The sequence below is a fragment of the Myotis myotis genome, unplaced genomic scaffold (genome assembly GCF_014108235.1).
Source record: "Myotis myotis isolate mMyoMyo1 unplaced genomic scaffold, mMyoMyo1.p scaffold_m19_p_10, whole genome shotgun sequence".
NCBI lineage: Eukaryota > Metazoa > Chordata > Mammalia > Chiroptera > Vespertilionidae > Myotis > Myotis myotis.
In genome coordinates, this window is record NW_023416314.1 from 66,942,464 (window position 1) to 66,958,052 (window position 15,589).

Sequence of the window (15,589 nt, forward strand, 5' to 3'; positions counted from 1 at the left end):
CCTCCTGCATGAGCCCTGATCAGGGCCCGAGCCGGGGAGGAGCTAGAAACCAAGGTACATGCCCTTGACCGGAATCGAACCTGGGACCCTTTGGTCCACAGGCCGACGCTCTATCCACTGAACCAAACCGGCTAGGGCTACAGTTGTCTGTTTAGAAGACTCCTGTCTTTGCTCTTGCCTCCTCCTTCCCATCAGATATCACAATGTAATTAGAGGTGTCAGTTACCAAAATGCAAATCTTCTCATATCATTGCCTCAATAAAACTCTTTAATGGCTTCCATGAGTTTTAAGATGATGTCTGAGATCATCCTGTGGCCCTTAAGGTCATTTCTGGTACCTTTGAGGCCTCTGCTTACCTTCCAGTCACACCTTTAATTGCTCTCCACACTCCAGTCATGTGGAACTTCTCCCAGTATCAAATGTGCCACGCTTGTTTTTTTTTTCTTATAAACTTTAGGACTTAACATTGCTGTTCTTTCTGCTTATTCATTTTTCTCCCCCCATTCAGCTCATAATGTCTCTTTATCTTCTGGATCTCACCTTAAGCATCACTTTTTAGGAGAGATCCTATTTGTCAGCCTAAACTAGGTTAAAACCTCTTGCTGGGTTACCAAAGCCTTGTAGTTATTCACTAAAGAGCTTCCTATCTCTGCTAATATCCCCTTTCATATTCTATAAACTTCTGATTAACAACTAAATATTTAATAAATTGAAATGAACGGTAATGTCCTCTAGGGAGGCTAGCTTATCATCTTTCTATCCTCAATTCTTTCAAAGAGTGCATATTCAAATTATTGAATGATTCCTTGATCTCTAGTGGAGCATATTCTCCTTTATGGCCATAAAAGAAGAGGGTTAACATTTTACTTCCAACCTAGAAAACTAATCTTCAAGATTAGAACAGTTTTGGTTGTTGGTTATGTGATTGTTCTTTTCTGGTCTTTTTAGTGTTGTCAGTATGGAAATTCCTTTCTCCTGTAGTTGTGCCACTGCCGGAAACTTTAGAAATGCTTTCTAGCAATGTTTTCTGTTTGATACCTGCTCACTAACATTTACCTAGAAAACGAGAAGGAAAAGCCTATGGCATCTTATTCTGTTTACTTACTTTAGAACTTAGGAATATGAAATATGAAAATACTTTTTATATATGAACACAATTTTATATATGTGAGCAAAGCATTCTGATTAGCTGTACAGGTTTGCAGTTTTGTTTTTTAACCAGCTTTAGAAAAGTTTCTGAAAACAGAAAATATTTATCTTTGAAATAGTAGCATGAACGAAATAGACTTTTATTTTGCTGTCATATTTTCTATTCTACAAATGACTCATATTGTGTCTTGCAGGAGGCAAAAAAATGGCAAGAGAGAAAAGAAGCCCTGGAGGCTGTAGAAGTACTAGTGAAAAACCCCAAATTGGAAGCAGGCGATTATGCAGATTTAGTAAAAGCTTTGAAGAAGGTAAATGTGAGGAGTTTCAACATTGGTGTCCCAACAGCAGCCCAGGCCATTGTATTTTTCTTTATCTATCATCCTTTTTATCACAAAACATTGCTATTTAAGAAACACTATTGGTGGTTTTAAATTCTAAGCATTCATTTTTAAAAGATTGATTAAAACTATTATTCTCGGTTAGTTTGGAGGGATTGGTTTTCAATCTTTGTTTATTATCATTTTAAGTATGCTATTTAATAACATGTACACCTCAAGAAAGAGAGGGTCTTGCTGACCTAGACCCAAGTATTCCAGTTTTATAATTCTGTAGGATGAACTATTTGTTTTGCTCCATTTAAAAGGACAGATATTACATATGAAGAATTTATTTCTTAGATAGTTGGTGGGTGATGACACACTATATTGTATCAGCATGTAAGGCACAGGATAATGGTCAATTATAAAGCAGGCAAGTACTAAATTAGAAAGAAATATTTTTAGAAAATAATTCCATTGATATTGCTTAGGTCTAACCAAGTTGATTGCTCCTGATAGATATTTTTTTATCTCCTGGCTTTTCATAAAATCTGAAAGTATAGATCAAACACCGTGGGTATGGTTATAGAATATAAGAACAGACTGAAGACTTCGTCTTGAATACAGAAAGATTGAAAACTTGGCTTGTTTTCCTCAGCCTGAAATTACAGAGAATTAAACTAGTGGGGGGAAGAGGTTAATCTTTAATTATATTAAGTACAGTAATTCTCGTTATTCCAGTAGTTATGGTCTATAAAATTACCACAAATGCTGAATTAGCAAATATTGAACCATTATTTCTCGGGGAAATACAGGGTTAGGATCCTGCAACCCTTTGATCATAACATTTTTATCAACTGACACATAAAACAATACATAACCGTGTTTTATTCTTTTTGAAGACATCTTATTTAATATATATTATTGATTTATTAACATTGAACTCACAGCCAACAGCCTTATAACTCGTGCCTGAACAAAGCTTATCCAACACACAAAATTTCTGTGTAAGGTACATCACGGCCTTTTTGTGCTTAGGAACGCTGAACAGAACTTTAGCACTAGAGGGTCATTTTAAATAGTGAAAGCACATTTTTAAAAAGCACCAAAATGAGCCCTAACCTGTTTGGCTCAGTGGATAGAGCGTTGGCCTGCGGACTGAAGGATCCCAGGTTCGATTCCGGTCAAGGGCATGTACCTTGGTTGCTGCCTTGGTTGCGGCGGGCTCAATCCTTAGTAGGGGGTGTGCAGGAGGCAGCTGATCGATGTTCTCTCTCATCGATGTTTCTAACTCTCTATCCCTCTCCCTTCCTCTCTGTAAAAAATCAATAAAATATATATTTTTAAAAAATAATAAAAAGAACCAAAATGCATACAAAAAACCCCCCCAAAACATGACACTAAATAGATCACAAAAAAGATACTTGTTTCCTGTATGAAAGAAGAAAGTAGTGTTGTTTTGCTCAGTCTCAGCTGAGAATGTGCACATCAGGCAGCTCTGATTTTTTGTAGCTCTGTGCTTGTCTATGAATGACCAGGAAAGTGCTGCGGGTAAGAAAGCAAGAGCTCTAGTGTAAAAACAGACCTAGGTTTGAACCACCATTTGCTAGCTCTGTGACCTAGAGCAAGTTAATGTCTACTTAATTTTTGAGATCTACAAAATTGAGATAATAATAGTACTTGCTTTATAGAGTTTGGATGAGTATTAAATGAAATAGGATTATAGCACCTATAAAATTGTCATCTAATTCATTCTTAATAAATGTTAGTCTCTTTATGATCCTTACTCCTCAGCACTTAGGGATTACATATAGGTGCCAATTAGAACTTCCTTGCATGTTATGCGTTACTGATTGGTTAATTTGGGGAATTTGGAATGAAGCGTTCTGCTTACAGAATACCAAATCTTAGGGATTATGAAATCCAGAGTAGCCCAGCCAGTGTGACTCAGTAATTGAACACCTACCAATTAACCAAGAGATCACTGGTGTGATTCCTGGTCATGGCACATGCCCAGGTTGCAGGCTTGATCCCCAGTGGGGGGGGTGCAGGAGGCAGCTGATCGATGTTTCTATCTCTCTGTCCCTTTCCCTTCCTCTCTCTCTAAAATTAATAAAACATCTATATTATAAAAGGCCAGTGACTGTAATGACCAAACAACCGGTCACCAGGAGGTGCATTGATGGGTCTCACGGTGCAGCGGGTCTGGGTCCTGCACGATTTCACACACTGGGCCTCTACTATCTATATAAAAGCCTATGATGCAATGACATGCACTGACCACCAGGAGGCAGATGCTGGGCTTAGGGCTGGCAAGCACAGTTGTGGCGTCACAAGCCTCCGCAGCAGCGCTACTGAGCGGTGGCGGCGGCAGGGCCAGGATGAGCGGGAGTGGTGCAGCGCCCAGCTCAGGCTCCTCCTTGGCCACCTGCTGCTTCGCACTACTATATCCCCTGAGGGGTCTTGGATTGCAAGAGGGTGCAGGCCAGGCTGAGGGCCCCACTGGTGCACGAATCCGTGCACCGGGCCTCTAACTTTTAAAATAAAATAAAATCTATAGTGAAATGAAAGCATTACTTCTACTTGAGAAAACAAAAAAACAAGGGTTTGGGGCACTTAAAAGCAGCTTTTTAATACCAGTTGACTTGGGCAGTATACCAACAGTAAAATTTTAGCAGGAAGAAACCCAGGCATAGTCACTGTCTTGCTAAAGTGACACAGACACAGCAACTACCTGTGAGTTTTGGTAAGTGCTAGGCTCTGTGGGGTGTAATATAGGAGTGTGGTAGTATGAAGAGTGCTGGAGGAAACTCTGCTAAGAGGCTTTAAATACAAACTTGATATCATTAGGTAACTAAACTAGTAACTGTGAAGCCAGAAAATCCCTCAGAGGAATGGTTGCAATGTGTTTGTAATTTGGAGTCTGCATGGACTTCTTGATGGTACCTACAGCAGTTTCTACCTGTGCTCCTGGGGTATACATGTTGAAAGCCGCTGCTCTTTGGGGTCTTCCAGAAAAACATTGTCTTAGCTTTCCCTGCCCCAAAGCAAAGTCAGCAGCTTCCAGCTTCTCATCCATTATCAGAGTCTCCTCCTCTACAGTGTGCAACTCTGACAGCCCAGACTATCACTAATGGAGAGTTAGTGATTGGAAGTTGAGGTTTTATATATATTTTATTAATAAAACTTCAAGATAGAGTCTAAACATACTGAAGGGAAGCTCCCAAATTTGATACTGTTAAAGAAGAATCTCCTCGTTTGTAGGAAACTTAATTGGCTATTAACATAGTAGCTTTTAGAGTTCTTTTAAGAGAAAGTTTTCAGTTCTCTTCTACAGGGCTGTGACTGGTTGTTGTTGTTTTCTTTTTTCCCTGTAGGTAGTTGGAAAGGACACCAATGTCATGTTGGTGGCTTTGGCAGCAAAATGTCTTACTGGCCTGGCTGTTGGGCTAAGGAAGAAATTTGGACAATATGCAGGACACGTAAGTAACATTTTTTTATTTTTTTAAAAATATATTTTATTGATTTTTTTTTAGAGAGGGGAAGGGAGAGGGATAGAGAGTTAGAAACATCGATGAGAGAGAAGCATCAGTCAGCTGCCTCCTGCACATCCCCCACTGGGGACGTGCCCGCAACCAAGGTACATGCCCTTGACCGGAATCAAACCTGGGACCCTTGAGTCCACAGGCTGACGCTCTATCCACTGAGCCAAACTGGTCAGGGCAGTTAACATTTATTTTTAAGTACAAATCAACAATATTATCAAGAATGTCAGACTAGTTTGCTCTATGCTTTAAAACAGCTCTTCAGCATAGATCTTTATATATTGGGTAATATAAATTTCTCACTAAGTTTTATTAATATTGAGCATAACTCCTCATAACATTTCAATGAAGATGTCAGTTATAACTAAATTCATTAGCTTTATGTAGAAAATCAGGCACTTGGCCTAAAGTACTTAGTTGAGTTGAGTCGATTTGCTTATTATTTATTAACTAGAGGCCTGGTGTACCAGCAGGGTCCCTCAGCCTGGCCTGCGAGAACGGCCCAAAACCCGCTCTCTGACATCCCCTGAGGGATGATTGCAAGAGGGTGCAGGCCAGGCTGAGGGACCCCACCAGTGCACGATTGGGCTGGGGAAGGAAGCGGGAGGTTAGCCAGCTGGGGAAGACCATGGTAGGGCTCCAGGGTGTGTCCAGCCCATCTCGCTCAGTCCCAATTGGGGGACTTGCAGCAAGCTAACCTACCAGTCGAAACATCTGCCCCTGGTGGTCAGTGCACATCATAGCAACTGGTCAACCAGTCGACTATCTGCCCCTGGTGGTTGGTGCAGCCTTAGCATATTATTAGCGTGTGGTTGAGCAGCTTTAGCATATTATTAGCATATTACACTTTGGTTGAATGAACAACCGGACAATTAGCATATTAGGCTTTTACTATATAGGATACCTTGCTCTGTTCTTACAACATTATATATAGTATAACAGGATGAAATAAAACTTAGAATAACCAGGACAGAGCAAAAATGAGAGTAGGAAAGGCCATGTAAAACCAGAAGTGAAATTAATATATAAGATATATTTTATAGTGTTTTCCTATTTAAAAAATAATTTACTCATATACCTGAGACATTTTACATAGGTTACACTGTTGGTGATATATCAGTTTACTTTATTCTAAGAAATCTGACTGAAGACATTTGTTGAATATACTATTTTCTTTGTATAAATTTGGAAACAATCACATTTGATAACAGCTTTAGTAAATTGAGATATTTAACTGTGACATTCGTCAGTTTGCCTCTAAATCTGGTCTGAATTACTTAAAATGCTCCATCATCTGAAAATGGACTATTAGGAGACTCAGTTAGGTTTTGCTTGCTAGCCACTTACCATTTGATTCCCTAGGTCTGTGATTGGCAAACTGCGGCTCGTGAGCCACATGTGGCTCTTTGGCCCCTTGAGTATGGCTCTTCCTAAGCCTTAGGAGTACCGTAATTAAGTTAATAACAATGTACCACCTATATAGTTTAAGTTTAAAAAATTTGGCTCTCAAAAGAAATTTCAATCGTTGTACTGTTGATATTTGGCTCTGTTGACTAATGAGTTTGCCAACCGCTGCCCTAGATGAACTTAGGAGTCTCCTAATAGTCCATACCATGTGTCAGTTTTATATCATGAAGTTAATATCTAACCTCTTGTAGTTATGGTATTTGGAGCTCATTTACTCATAGAATTAAAAATAATTTCAGAGAACTTAACTGAGAAAAATGATAGTACCAAATAAAAATAAATCATGACTAGCTTGTTACCAGGGAAATAAAAATAAGGTCCAAAAAAGCCTTAGTCACATAAATCATATATTGAAGTAAAATTATAATTAACATTTTTATAGCAATCAATGCATATTGTATAATATCTATGTGAATATGCTATCAGTGTATTAATGAGCTTTTTGTCATTTTTATGTTACTTATTAGAATATTTTATACTTTTTTATTAGGGATAAGTATTCAAGGTAGAAAACAATTTTTTAAATACATTTCAATTTACTAAATTATAGTTGGTCATGGCCTGTGTGGCTCAGGGGTTGAGCATCGCCCTATAACCAGGAGGTCACGGTTCAATTCCTGGTCAGGGCATATGCCACATTTTTATGACCCCAAAAAGAAACCCTATGCCCATTATCTGTCACTTCCCATTCTTCCCTACTCCTAGACTCTAATCTACTTTCTGTCTCTATGGAATTGGCATTTCATATAAATGGAATCATACATATGTGATCCTTTGTGACTGGCTTCTTTGATTTAGCATAATGTTTTCAAGGTTCATCCATGTTATAGTATGTATCAATACATCATTTCTTTTTGTTGCCAGATAATATTCTAGCTGTTCATTTTTATAGGTTGTGCCAACTATTTTGGAGAAATTCAAAGAGAAGAAGCCTCAAGTAGTACAAGCCCTGCAGGAGGCAATTGACGCAATCTTCCTTACTGTAAGCTCACAACATGTGCTTTTGTTTAAAGTAAATTTTGTTAATGTGATATTTTGATTGTTCTTTGCAGTTGAGAAAAGCTCATTGACCACATTTTATTTCTAAAGACCACACTACAGAACATCAGTGAGGATGTTTTAGCAGTAATGGATAATAAAAATCCAACCATCAAGCAGCAGACATCACTTTTTATTGCAAGAAGCTTCCGCCACTGCACTGCTTCTACCCTGCCTAAGAGCTTGCTAAAGCCCTTCTGTGCTGGTCTACTTAAGGTACAGACTCTTTTGAAATTGGGGGAATATTTTATATCTAGGGAAGATTTTTTCCCCTACTAATTATGTACAGTGACTGGCTTTCAGACTGTTGATTATAGTCTTCTGAGAAGCTTTGGAAACTGAATCTAAATTCTTGTATTGTTATGTTCGTATTCTTTAAACACAAGTTAGCTTTATAGTTCTAATTGCTAAACATTTTGTTTCTTATTTGGCCCATTTACTGGCATTCAGCTGGATCTGGCCAAGCACAGGCATACAGCTTGGATTATTTGACGATCATTTGAATGTGAGGCACTTTAGATAGAGGGTGGGAGGAGAAGGAGGCACTTACATGCTGAATGGATTATCAGAGTTTCCGTAAGCAAAAAAGAATTTGTGAAAGAGTAACTGTTAGTTGGCAAAAGGAAAGCAATATTTAGCTTCAGTGAATTGTAAAAGGCAAATTTTTTATCAAACAACCATTATTCTGACTTAAAATCAGTAATACTTAAATTACCTTGTATTGAGATAATGTTGTTTACTTCCGGACTATAGCACATCAATGATTCTGCTCCTGAAGTCAGAGATGCTGCATTTGAAGCGTTGGGTACCGCTTTGAAGGTGGTTGGTGAGAAAGCAGTAAACCCATTCTTAGTTGATGTGGACAAACTTAAGCTTGACAGGGTAAGTTAGTAATAGATTATAATGAAATTGGACAATAGTGCATTTGTCTGTTCTGTTTTATTAAGATAAAACTGATATCAACTCATGAAATTTATTTCATCATCACTGGTGGTTCACACCTAGAGTTTGAAGGTATAGCTTTTGGAGATTTAAATTTTATCTCAAATTACAGTGATCATATTAGTAGAAACATCTTTCAAATTATAACAGAAATAAAGCTGAGTAACCATAATTTTATTTCATCATCACTGGTGGTTCACACCTAGAGTTTGAAGGTATAGCTTTTGGAGATTTAAATTTTATCTCAAGTTACAGTGATCATATTAGTAGAAACATCTTTCAAATTATAACAGAAATAAAGCTGAGTAACCATAATCTATAAAGGTGAAAACACTGTTTTAAAATAAGTTTATTCTAATATCTGGAATATTAACTTTCTAAATATGAATGTCTTCTATTTAAAATGTGGTTTTTATAATTCTAATTTGTATAGAAATAAAATATAAGAAAGTCTGGATAATTTATCTTTGTTGAAAAGGAAACTTTTCTCTCTAAATTTTCATATAGTTGTGATTTAAATCAGTTGTGGTTTAAATGAGGTCCGAAAGGTTGGCGACCACTGGTTTAAGGAAACCTTTGGAGCAGTAGTTGCCAACTGGTGGCCCGTGATGTCCGAAAGGCTGGCGACCACTAGTTTAAATGATCTATTAAGTAATAAAATAGTGATGGTGTTTCAAAGTTGGGTTTAATAATGTTCATCTCAATTTCATTCTCCAGATCAAAGAATGTTCAGAGAAAGTAGAGCTGGTGCATGGTAAGAAAGCTGGATTGGCAGCTGAAAAGAAGGAATTCAAGCCTGTTCCTGGAAGGACTGCTTCTTCAGGAGCCGCAGGAGATAAGGACACAAAGGATATTTCAGTACCCAAACCCGGACCCTTAAAAAAGGCACCTGCTACTAAGGTTAATAGATGACTTTGAAAATATAGTTTAAAAATTAGAATTTATACAAGGTAGGGTCTCAATCTTACGTTAATAGTGGTCCTTCCAATATGATTTCATTTGAGAAATGAACTCATTACCACATTCAAAATATAGCAGAACATCTGTTTATGAAGACAGTGTGTTCCAACAATACATTTAGTTATTTGAAATTTTGATAGAGATAAAAATGGTAACGGAAGTACAGGAGTGCGTTTTAAGGAATCAGAAAGTATTATTAAATAATGAAATAAAATGTGGCAAGGCACTTAACATTAATAACATCACCTTTGTCATTTTGCTAAAAACGCTGCTGAATTGCATCACTGAGTCTCCATACCAGTCCAGGTCTTGTTACCTTTGTACAGTGTGGAAGAGATAAGTGGCTTTCCTTTAGCAAACACTTGTCCTGTGGACTCTCTTGAGCATCAGGTTATCTACTGCATATGCAAAAAGTTTGATTCTCTTTCCCCACTCTGAACCCCAGCATGGAGTTAGGGGAAGAAAACTGACTTAGTGAGCATCACTTGGTGAAGCATTTTACCTACATAATCTCATTTAATCATAACAACCCTTGAGATAAATGTTTTGTGACCCCTGTTTTTCCAGAAAAGGAAACAGGCTCAGCAAGGTTTAGTGTACTGCACTGACTCTTACAATTCGTTCTGGTTTTGTTTTTTTTGTTAATCCTCACCTGAGGATATTTTCCCAGTGATTTTGTTTGTTTGTTTGTTTTTGAGAGAGAGAGAGAGAAGAAGGAAGGAGAAAGGACAGAGAGAGAAACATCGATTGGTTTTCTCCCACACACACCCTGACCATGGCCAGGTATTGAGCCTGCAACCCAGATACATGCCCTTGGCCGGATTTGAACCCAGAACCCTTCAGTCTGTCCACTGAGCCAAACCAGCTAGTGCTCATTCTGACATTCTGATATTTTTATTGTTCATTTGTTTGTTTATTATGTCTCCCCACACCATATTGTAAACTTTCAAGGTTACAGATCTTGTCAGTGCTTGATTCTCCTATCCATAACAGGAACTCAGATGTATTTATTGAATGACCAGAGTTGGAGAACTGGGACTTGAACCAGGTATCTCTAGCTACAGAGTCTGTGTACTTCCCTTCATATTATGCTTCAGCATTCTAGTTCAGGGTATTGGCAGCTATTGTCTCCTTTCTCACCATCTCCTGCCACTCGACAATGACCTGGACACCTGAGTCCTTTTCTTATCTTGCTGAACCCTTCCATGCTAGCTGGCTTTCTTTTATGAGGAATTCTTTAAAAAAATTTAAAAAAATGGGAGAGGTGGCAACCTGCTTCAATTCCTCTGTTGAAAAAACAAGTAGGACAGTATCAGCCAGTAAGTCTACTAAGCCATAAATATATTATGTCTGTTAAAAAAAAGAAGAAAAGAAGTAGATTTATTAACCGAGGTACCTTTTGATACAGAGAGTGCAATTATATGAAAGGATCCAAAAGACATACTCTAATTAATCACAGAGTATAGAATTTTCTATTTTTAGAGTTAGAAAACAAATCTCTCATTATGGGTTGTTATTATAAACCAACAAAACCATACTACTATTAGTAAATCAGCAAATAGTAGGCATTTCCATTTAATTAAAAACCGGCATCTTAGTTTTGCTAATTATACCTTAAAAGCTTAGACTATGTTCAAGATAACATCTATACTAATAAAAGCCTAGGTAGTCCTCATGCCCTCACCTGCAACATCGTCACAAGATGGCCACCACAGAGATGGCTGCACGCGCACAGTGGAGGTGGGGCCCGGCAGCTGCTCCGTGCAGTGAGGCCTGGGGGTCCCGCGGCTCCTCACTGCGCAGAGGAGGCCGGTCCCTGTACAGGAGGCGGGTTGCAACAGGGGAAGGCAGTTGTGGGCGATCAGGCCAGCAGGGGAGGGCAGTTGGGGGTGATCGGGCCAGTAGGGGAGGGCAGTTGTGGGTAATCGGGCTGGCAGGGGAGCATTTAGGTGTCGATCAGGCTGCAGGGAAGCAGTTAGGGGGCAATCAGGCTGGCAGGCAGAAGTGATTAGGGGCCATCAGGCAGGCAGGCAAGCAGTTAGGAGCCAGTGGTCCCGGATTGTGAGAGGGATGTCCAACTGTGGGATTGGGCCTAAACCGCCTTTGGACATCCCCCAAGGGGTCCCAGATTGGAGAGGGTGCAGGCCAGGCTGAGGGACAAACACCCCGCCCCACCCCCCCCACCCCGTGCATGAAATTCGTGCACGGGGCCTCTAGTTCATTTCAGAACAGGGATTGATGCTGAAGACCAATTTTTAAAAAATATATTTTTATTGCTTTTAGAAAGGAAGGGAGAAGGAGAGAGATAGAAACATCAATGATGAGAGAGAATCATTCATTGGCTGCCTCCTACATGCCCCCTACTGGGGATCGAGCCTGCATCCCAGGCATGTGAACTTGATGTTGGAATCAAACCGGGGACCTTTCAGTCTACAGGCTGACTCTCTATCCACTGAGCAAAATCAGCTAGAGCGATGTTGAAGGCTAATTTGATCATCTGTCATTTTTATCTTTTCTTTTTAGCATGCTTAACAAATACCCATAATAAGTAGAAGGAATGATGTAAATAATAATAATGTTTGTTGCCCTATTAATGTTACTGCCTTGTGATAATTGGCTTTGTACCTTATGATAAACTGCTATTTTCTCATGATCTTTCAAAATACATGAAATAAGTTTAAATCAAGATATTTGGGGGTCAGGGTAAAGGGGAAAGATCAACCAAAGGACTTGTATGCATGCATATAAGCCTAACCAATGGACACAGACACCAGGGGGGTGAGGGAATGAGTGGGGGATTGGGGGGCAACGGGGGGATAAGGACACATATGTAATACCTTAATAAAGAAAAAAAAAGCATAATTCAGTTATGGAAACAATTTTTAAAAAGATATTTAAGTAGAATATTCACGGATAGAATTCAGTGGGTACAGTAGAAAGTATGACCAATTGAAGTTTATTCCAGAGTTCAAGAATGGTTCAATATTAATTTTAGAAAATTTACTAAATTTATAGATGACAAGAAATCTAATTTCAGCCCTGGCTGGGTAGCTCAGTTGGTTAGAGCATCGTCCCAGTACACCAAGGTTATAGGTTTGATCCTTGGTCAGGGCACATACAAGAGTCATCCAAGGAATGCATAAGTAAGTGGAATAATGAATTGATGTTTCTCTCTCTCTCCAAAATCAAGAAATACATTTTAGAAAAAAGAAAGCTAATTTTAGACACTTAAAAGGAATATAGTAAATTTTAACATCTTTTTGTTAAAAACTCTTAACCACATAGAAATGGATGAATACTTTGACATAACTTTATATATATATTTGTATATATGTATATATTTATTCACATTTATACATACAGGGTGTCTCCCAAAAATGTATACACACTTTAACACCTGATAGCTCACTTTTGAAAATGAAATGCATTTTAATTAAACACTGCCTTTATAATCATTCAAAGTGTGTGTATGCATTTTGTGGAGACACCACACACACACACACACACACACACACACACACACACACAAACACACTCACTCAGCAGTAGACATAGCAAACCAAAAGTCATTATTTCCCTGGCCGGTTTGACCCAGTGGATAGAGCGTTGGCCTGTGAACCGAAAGGTCCCAGGTTCGATTCTGGTCAAGGGCACATACCTCGGTTGTAGGTTCCTCCTTGGCCCAGGTACGTCCAGGAGGCAATCAGTCAATGTATCTCTCTCACATCTGTGTTTCTCTCTGTCTTTCCCTCTCCCTAAAGGTGAATGGAAAAATATCCTTACAAGAGGATTAAAAATAAATAAATAAACAAAATAAACTGTATAAAACAAAGCAAAACAACAACAATCAATGACAGAAATAAAAAAAGAAACAAAAGTCAGTATTATGCTTAATAATTGCCGGGGTCCAACCCCAGCAGGTCCAGGGGTCCCCAAAGGTGTGGATGGAGTCAGCGAAGAAGGAAGGACACGGAGACAGTGTTCAGTTGATCAGCAGCCTAGCCAGGATCTCCAGCCAGGATCTCCAGCCAAGTTCTGGTCTGGATCTCCAGCGAAGTTCTGCTTAGGATCTCCAGCGAAGTTCTGGTTTGGATCTCCAGCCAGGTTCTGTAGCCATGTTCCCTTGCTAGGTTCTCCAGCCAGGTTCAGTCACCAGGTTCTAGTCAGGTTCTCTTGCCAATTTCTGTAGTCAGGTTCAGTCCAGGATCTTTTGCCATGTTCTCTCCAGGGAAGTTCTTCTGTCTGTAGGTTCTGTGTAGGTTCTGTCTTCTTAGTTCTGTGTTCTAAGCTCTGTATTCTAAGTTCTGTCTCTTGCTGTCTTATTACATCTGTATTTATACCAGTTGATTCAATCCTATCAATCTCTATTACAAAGGTTAGGGCGTTTCTTATCTCCATTCCCGGGAGTAAAGATTATGTAGCTTAAGCATGATTGTTCGTAGTTAAAGTGATTAATTACCCGCCTGGCACTTAGTTAAGAGGTTTTATTCCCTCCCTAACTTCAGGGGAAAATCCCTACCTGGGGAAACCACCTTTCTCAGAGACCTTGGTTAAAACACATAGTGCCAAGAAGGTGAGCAAACATATTAAGAACAGTATGCCATATATGCCAGGTACCTTGAAACAGCAAGCATGGACCGGCTCCCGGCAAATTCCCCCTTTTTTATTTTTTAAAAGCGGGCATTAAAAAGAAAAACCCGAAATGCTCTCTTGTATCCATTTTAAGAGTAGGATTGGCGCTTTCCGCTATTACCTGAGTCCTGATCTATCACCCCAGGGAGAGCTTGCCAATCCTGCACTTTCCCGGGGTGGAAAGGCTGCAGTGGGGTTAAGGATAAGGCTCCTTGGGCCTACCTCCTCCCATGCCATTACATTTACCTTTCCTTCCTCAGAAAAGCATGGACATATTTCTTGTATAAAACGTTCTGTCTGACTGGGAGTAACCTTAATTCCTCTGCTAGCAAGCGTATATGTTAAAAGATCAATACAGAGTCTTTTTTCTTTAGACTCAGTATGGCACATCTTCTTAATCTAAAGATCAATACAGAGTCTTCTTTGGACTCAGTATGGCACATCTTCTCAATCTAAGAATCAATACAGAGTCTTCTTTCTTTGGACTCAGTATGGCACATCTTCTCAATCTAAGTTCTGTACTATCCACCTTCTTACCCTACTTATCCTCTGTAGGGGGGTCTGCAGTACCCTGGTGGAGTCCTATCCGTCCCGAGTGTGGGGTTCTCAATGGGGAGGGCTTACCTAGGGGAATCCTGTTCCAGGGGTTCCCAAAGGTGTGGACGGAGTCGGCGAAGACTATCCACCCTCTTCCTACGGTGGAGTCCTATCCATCCCGAGAGTGGGGCTTACCTAGGGGTCCCTGTTCGGGCGCCAGATGCCGGGGTCCAACCCCAGCGGGTCCAGGGGTCCCCAAAGGCGTGGACGGAGTCGGCGAAGACTATCCACCTTCTTCCTATGGTGGAGTCCTATCCATCCTGAGAGTGGGGCTTACCTAGGGGTCCCTGTTCGGGCGCCATATGCTGGGGTCCAACCCCAACAGGTCCAGGAGTCCCCAAAGGTGTGGATGGAGTCGGCGAAGAAGGAATGACAGGGAGACAGCGTTCAGTTGATCAGCAGCCTAGCCAGGATCTCCAGCCAGGATCTCCAGCCAAGTTCTGGTCTGGATCTCCAGAGAGGTTCTGCTTCAGATCTCCAGCCAGGTTCTGTGTCCATGTTCTCTTGCTAGGTTCTCCAGCCAGGTTCAGTCCAGGTTCTCCAGCCAGGTTCAGTCACCAGATTTTAGTCAGGTTCTCTTGCCCATTTCTGTAGTCAGGTTCAGTCCAGGATCTTTTGCCATGTTCTCTCCAGGGAAGTTCTTCTGTCTGTAGGTTCTGTGTAGGTTCTGTCTTCTTAGTTCTGTGTTCTAAGCTCTGTATTCTAAGTTCTGTCTCTTGCTGTCTTATTACATCTGTATTTATACCAGTTGATTCAATCCTATCAATCTCTATTACAAAGGTTAGGGCGTTTCTTATCTCCATTCCCGGGAGTAAAGATTATGTAGCTTAAGCATGATTGTTCGTAGTTAAAGTGATTAATTACCCGCCTGGCACTTAGTTAAGAGGTTTTATTCCCTCCCTAACTTCAGGGGAAAATCCCTACCTGGGGAAACCACCTTT

The 15,589-nt window shown here is 39.9% G+C and overlaps 1 protein-coding gene across 5 annotated transcripts in view; it reads left to right on the forward strand.

Annotated features, from left to right (window-relative positions):
- CKAP5 (cytoskeleton associated protein 5) overlaps positions 1-15,589 on the forward strand; it is a 90,929-nt gene that overhangs the window by 28,829 nt on the left and 46,511 nt on the right. For 4 of the 5 annotated variants that reach the window (XM_036326010.1, XM_036326007.1, XM_036326009.1 and 1 more), the window contains 6 exons: positions 1,345-1,458; positions 4,845-4,949; positions 7,372-7,461; positions 7,569-7,733; positions 8,271-8,399; positions 9,177-9,359. In XM_036326010.1, coding sequence (XP_036181903.1) covers positions 1,345-1,458; positions 4,845-4,949; positions 7,372-7,461; positions 7,569-7,733; positions 8,271-8,399; positions 9,177-9,359 — 786 coding nt within the window. The remainder of the gene's footprint in view (positions 1-1,344; positions 1,459-4,844; positions 4,950-7,371; positions 7,462-7,568; positions 7,734-8,270; positions 8,400-9,176; positions 9,360-15,589) is intronic. The other variant, XM_036326008.1, reaches the window with a different exon arrangement.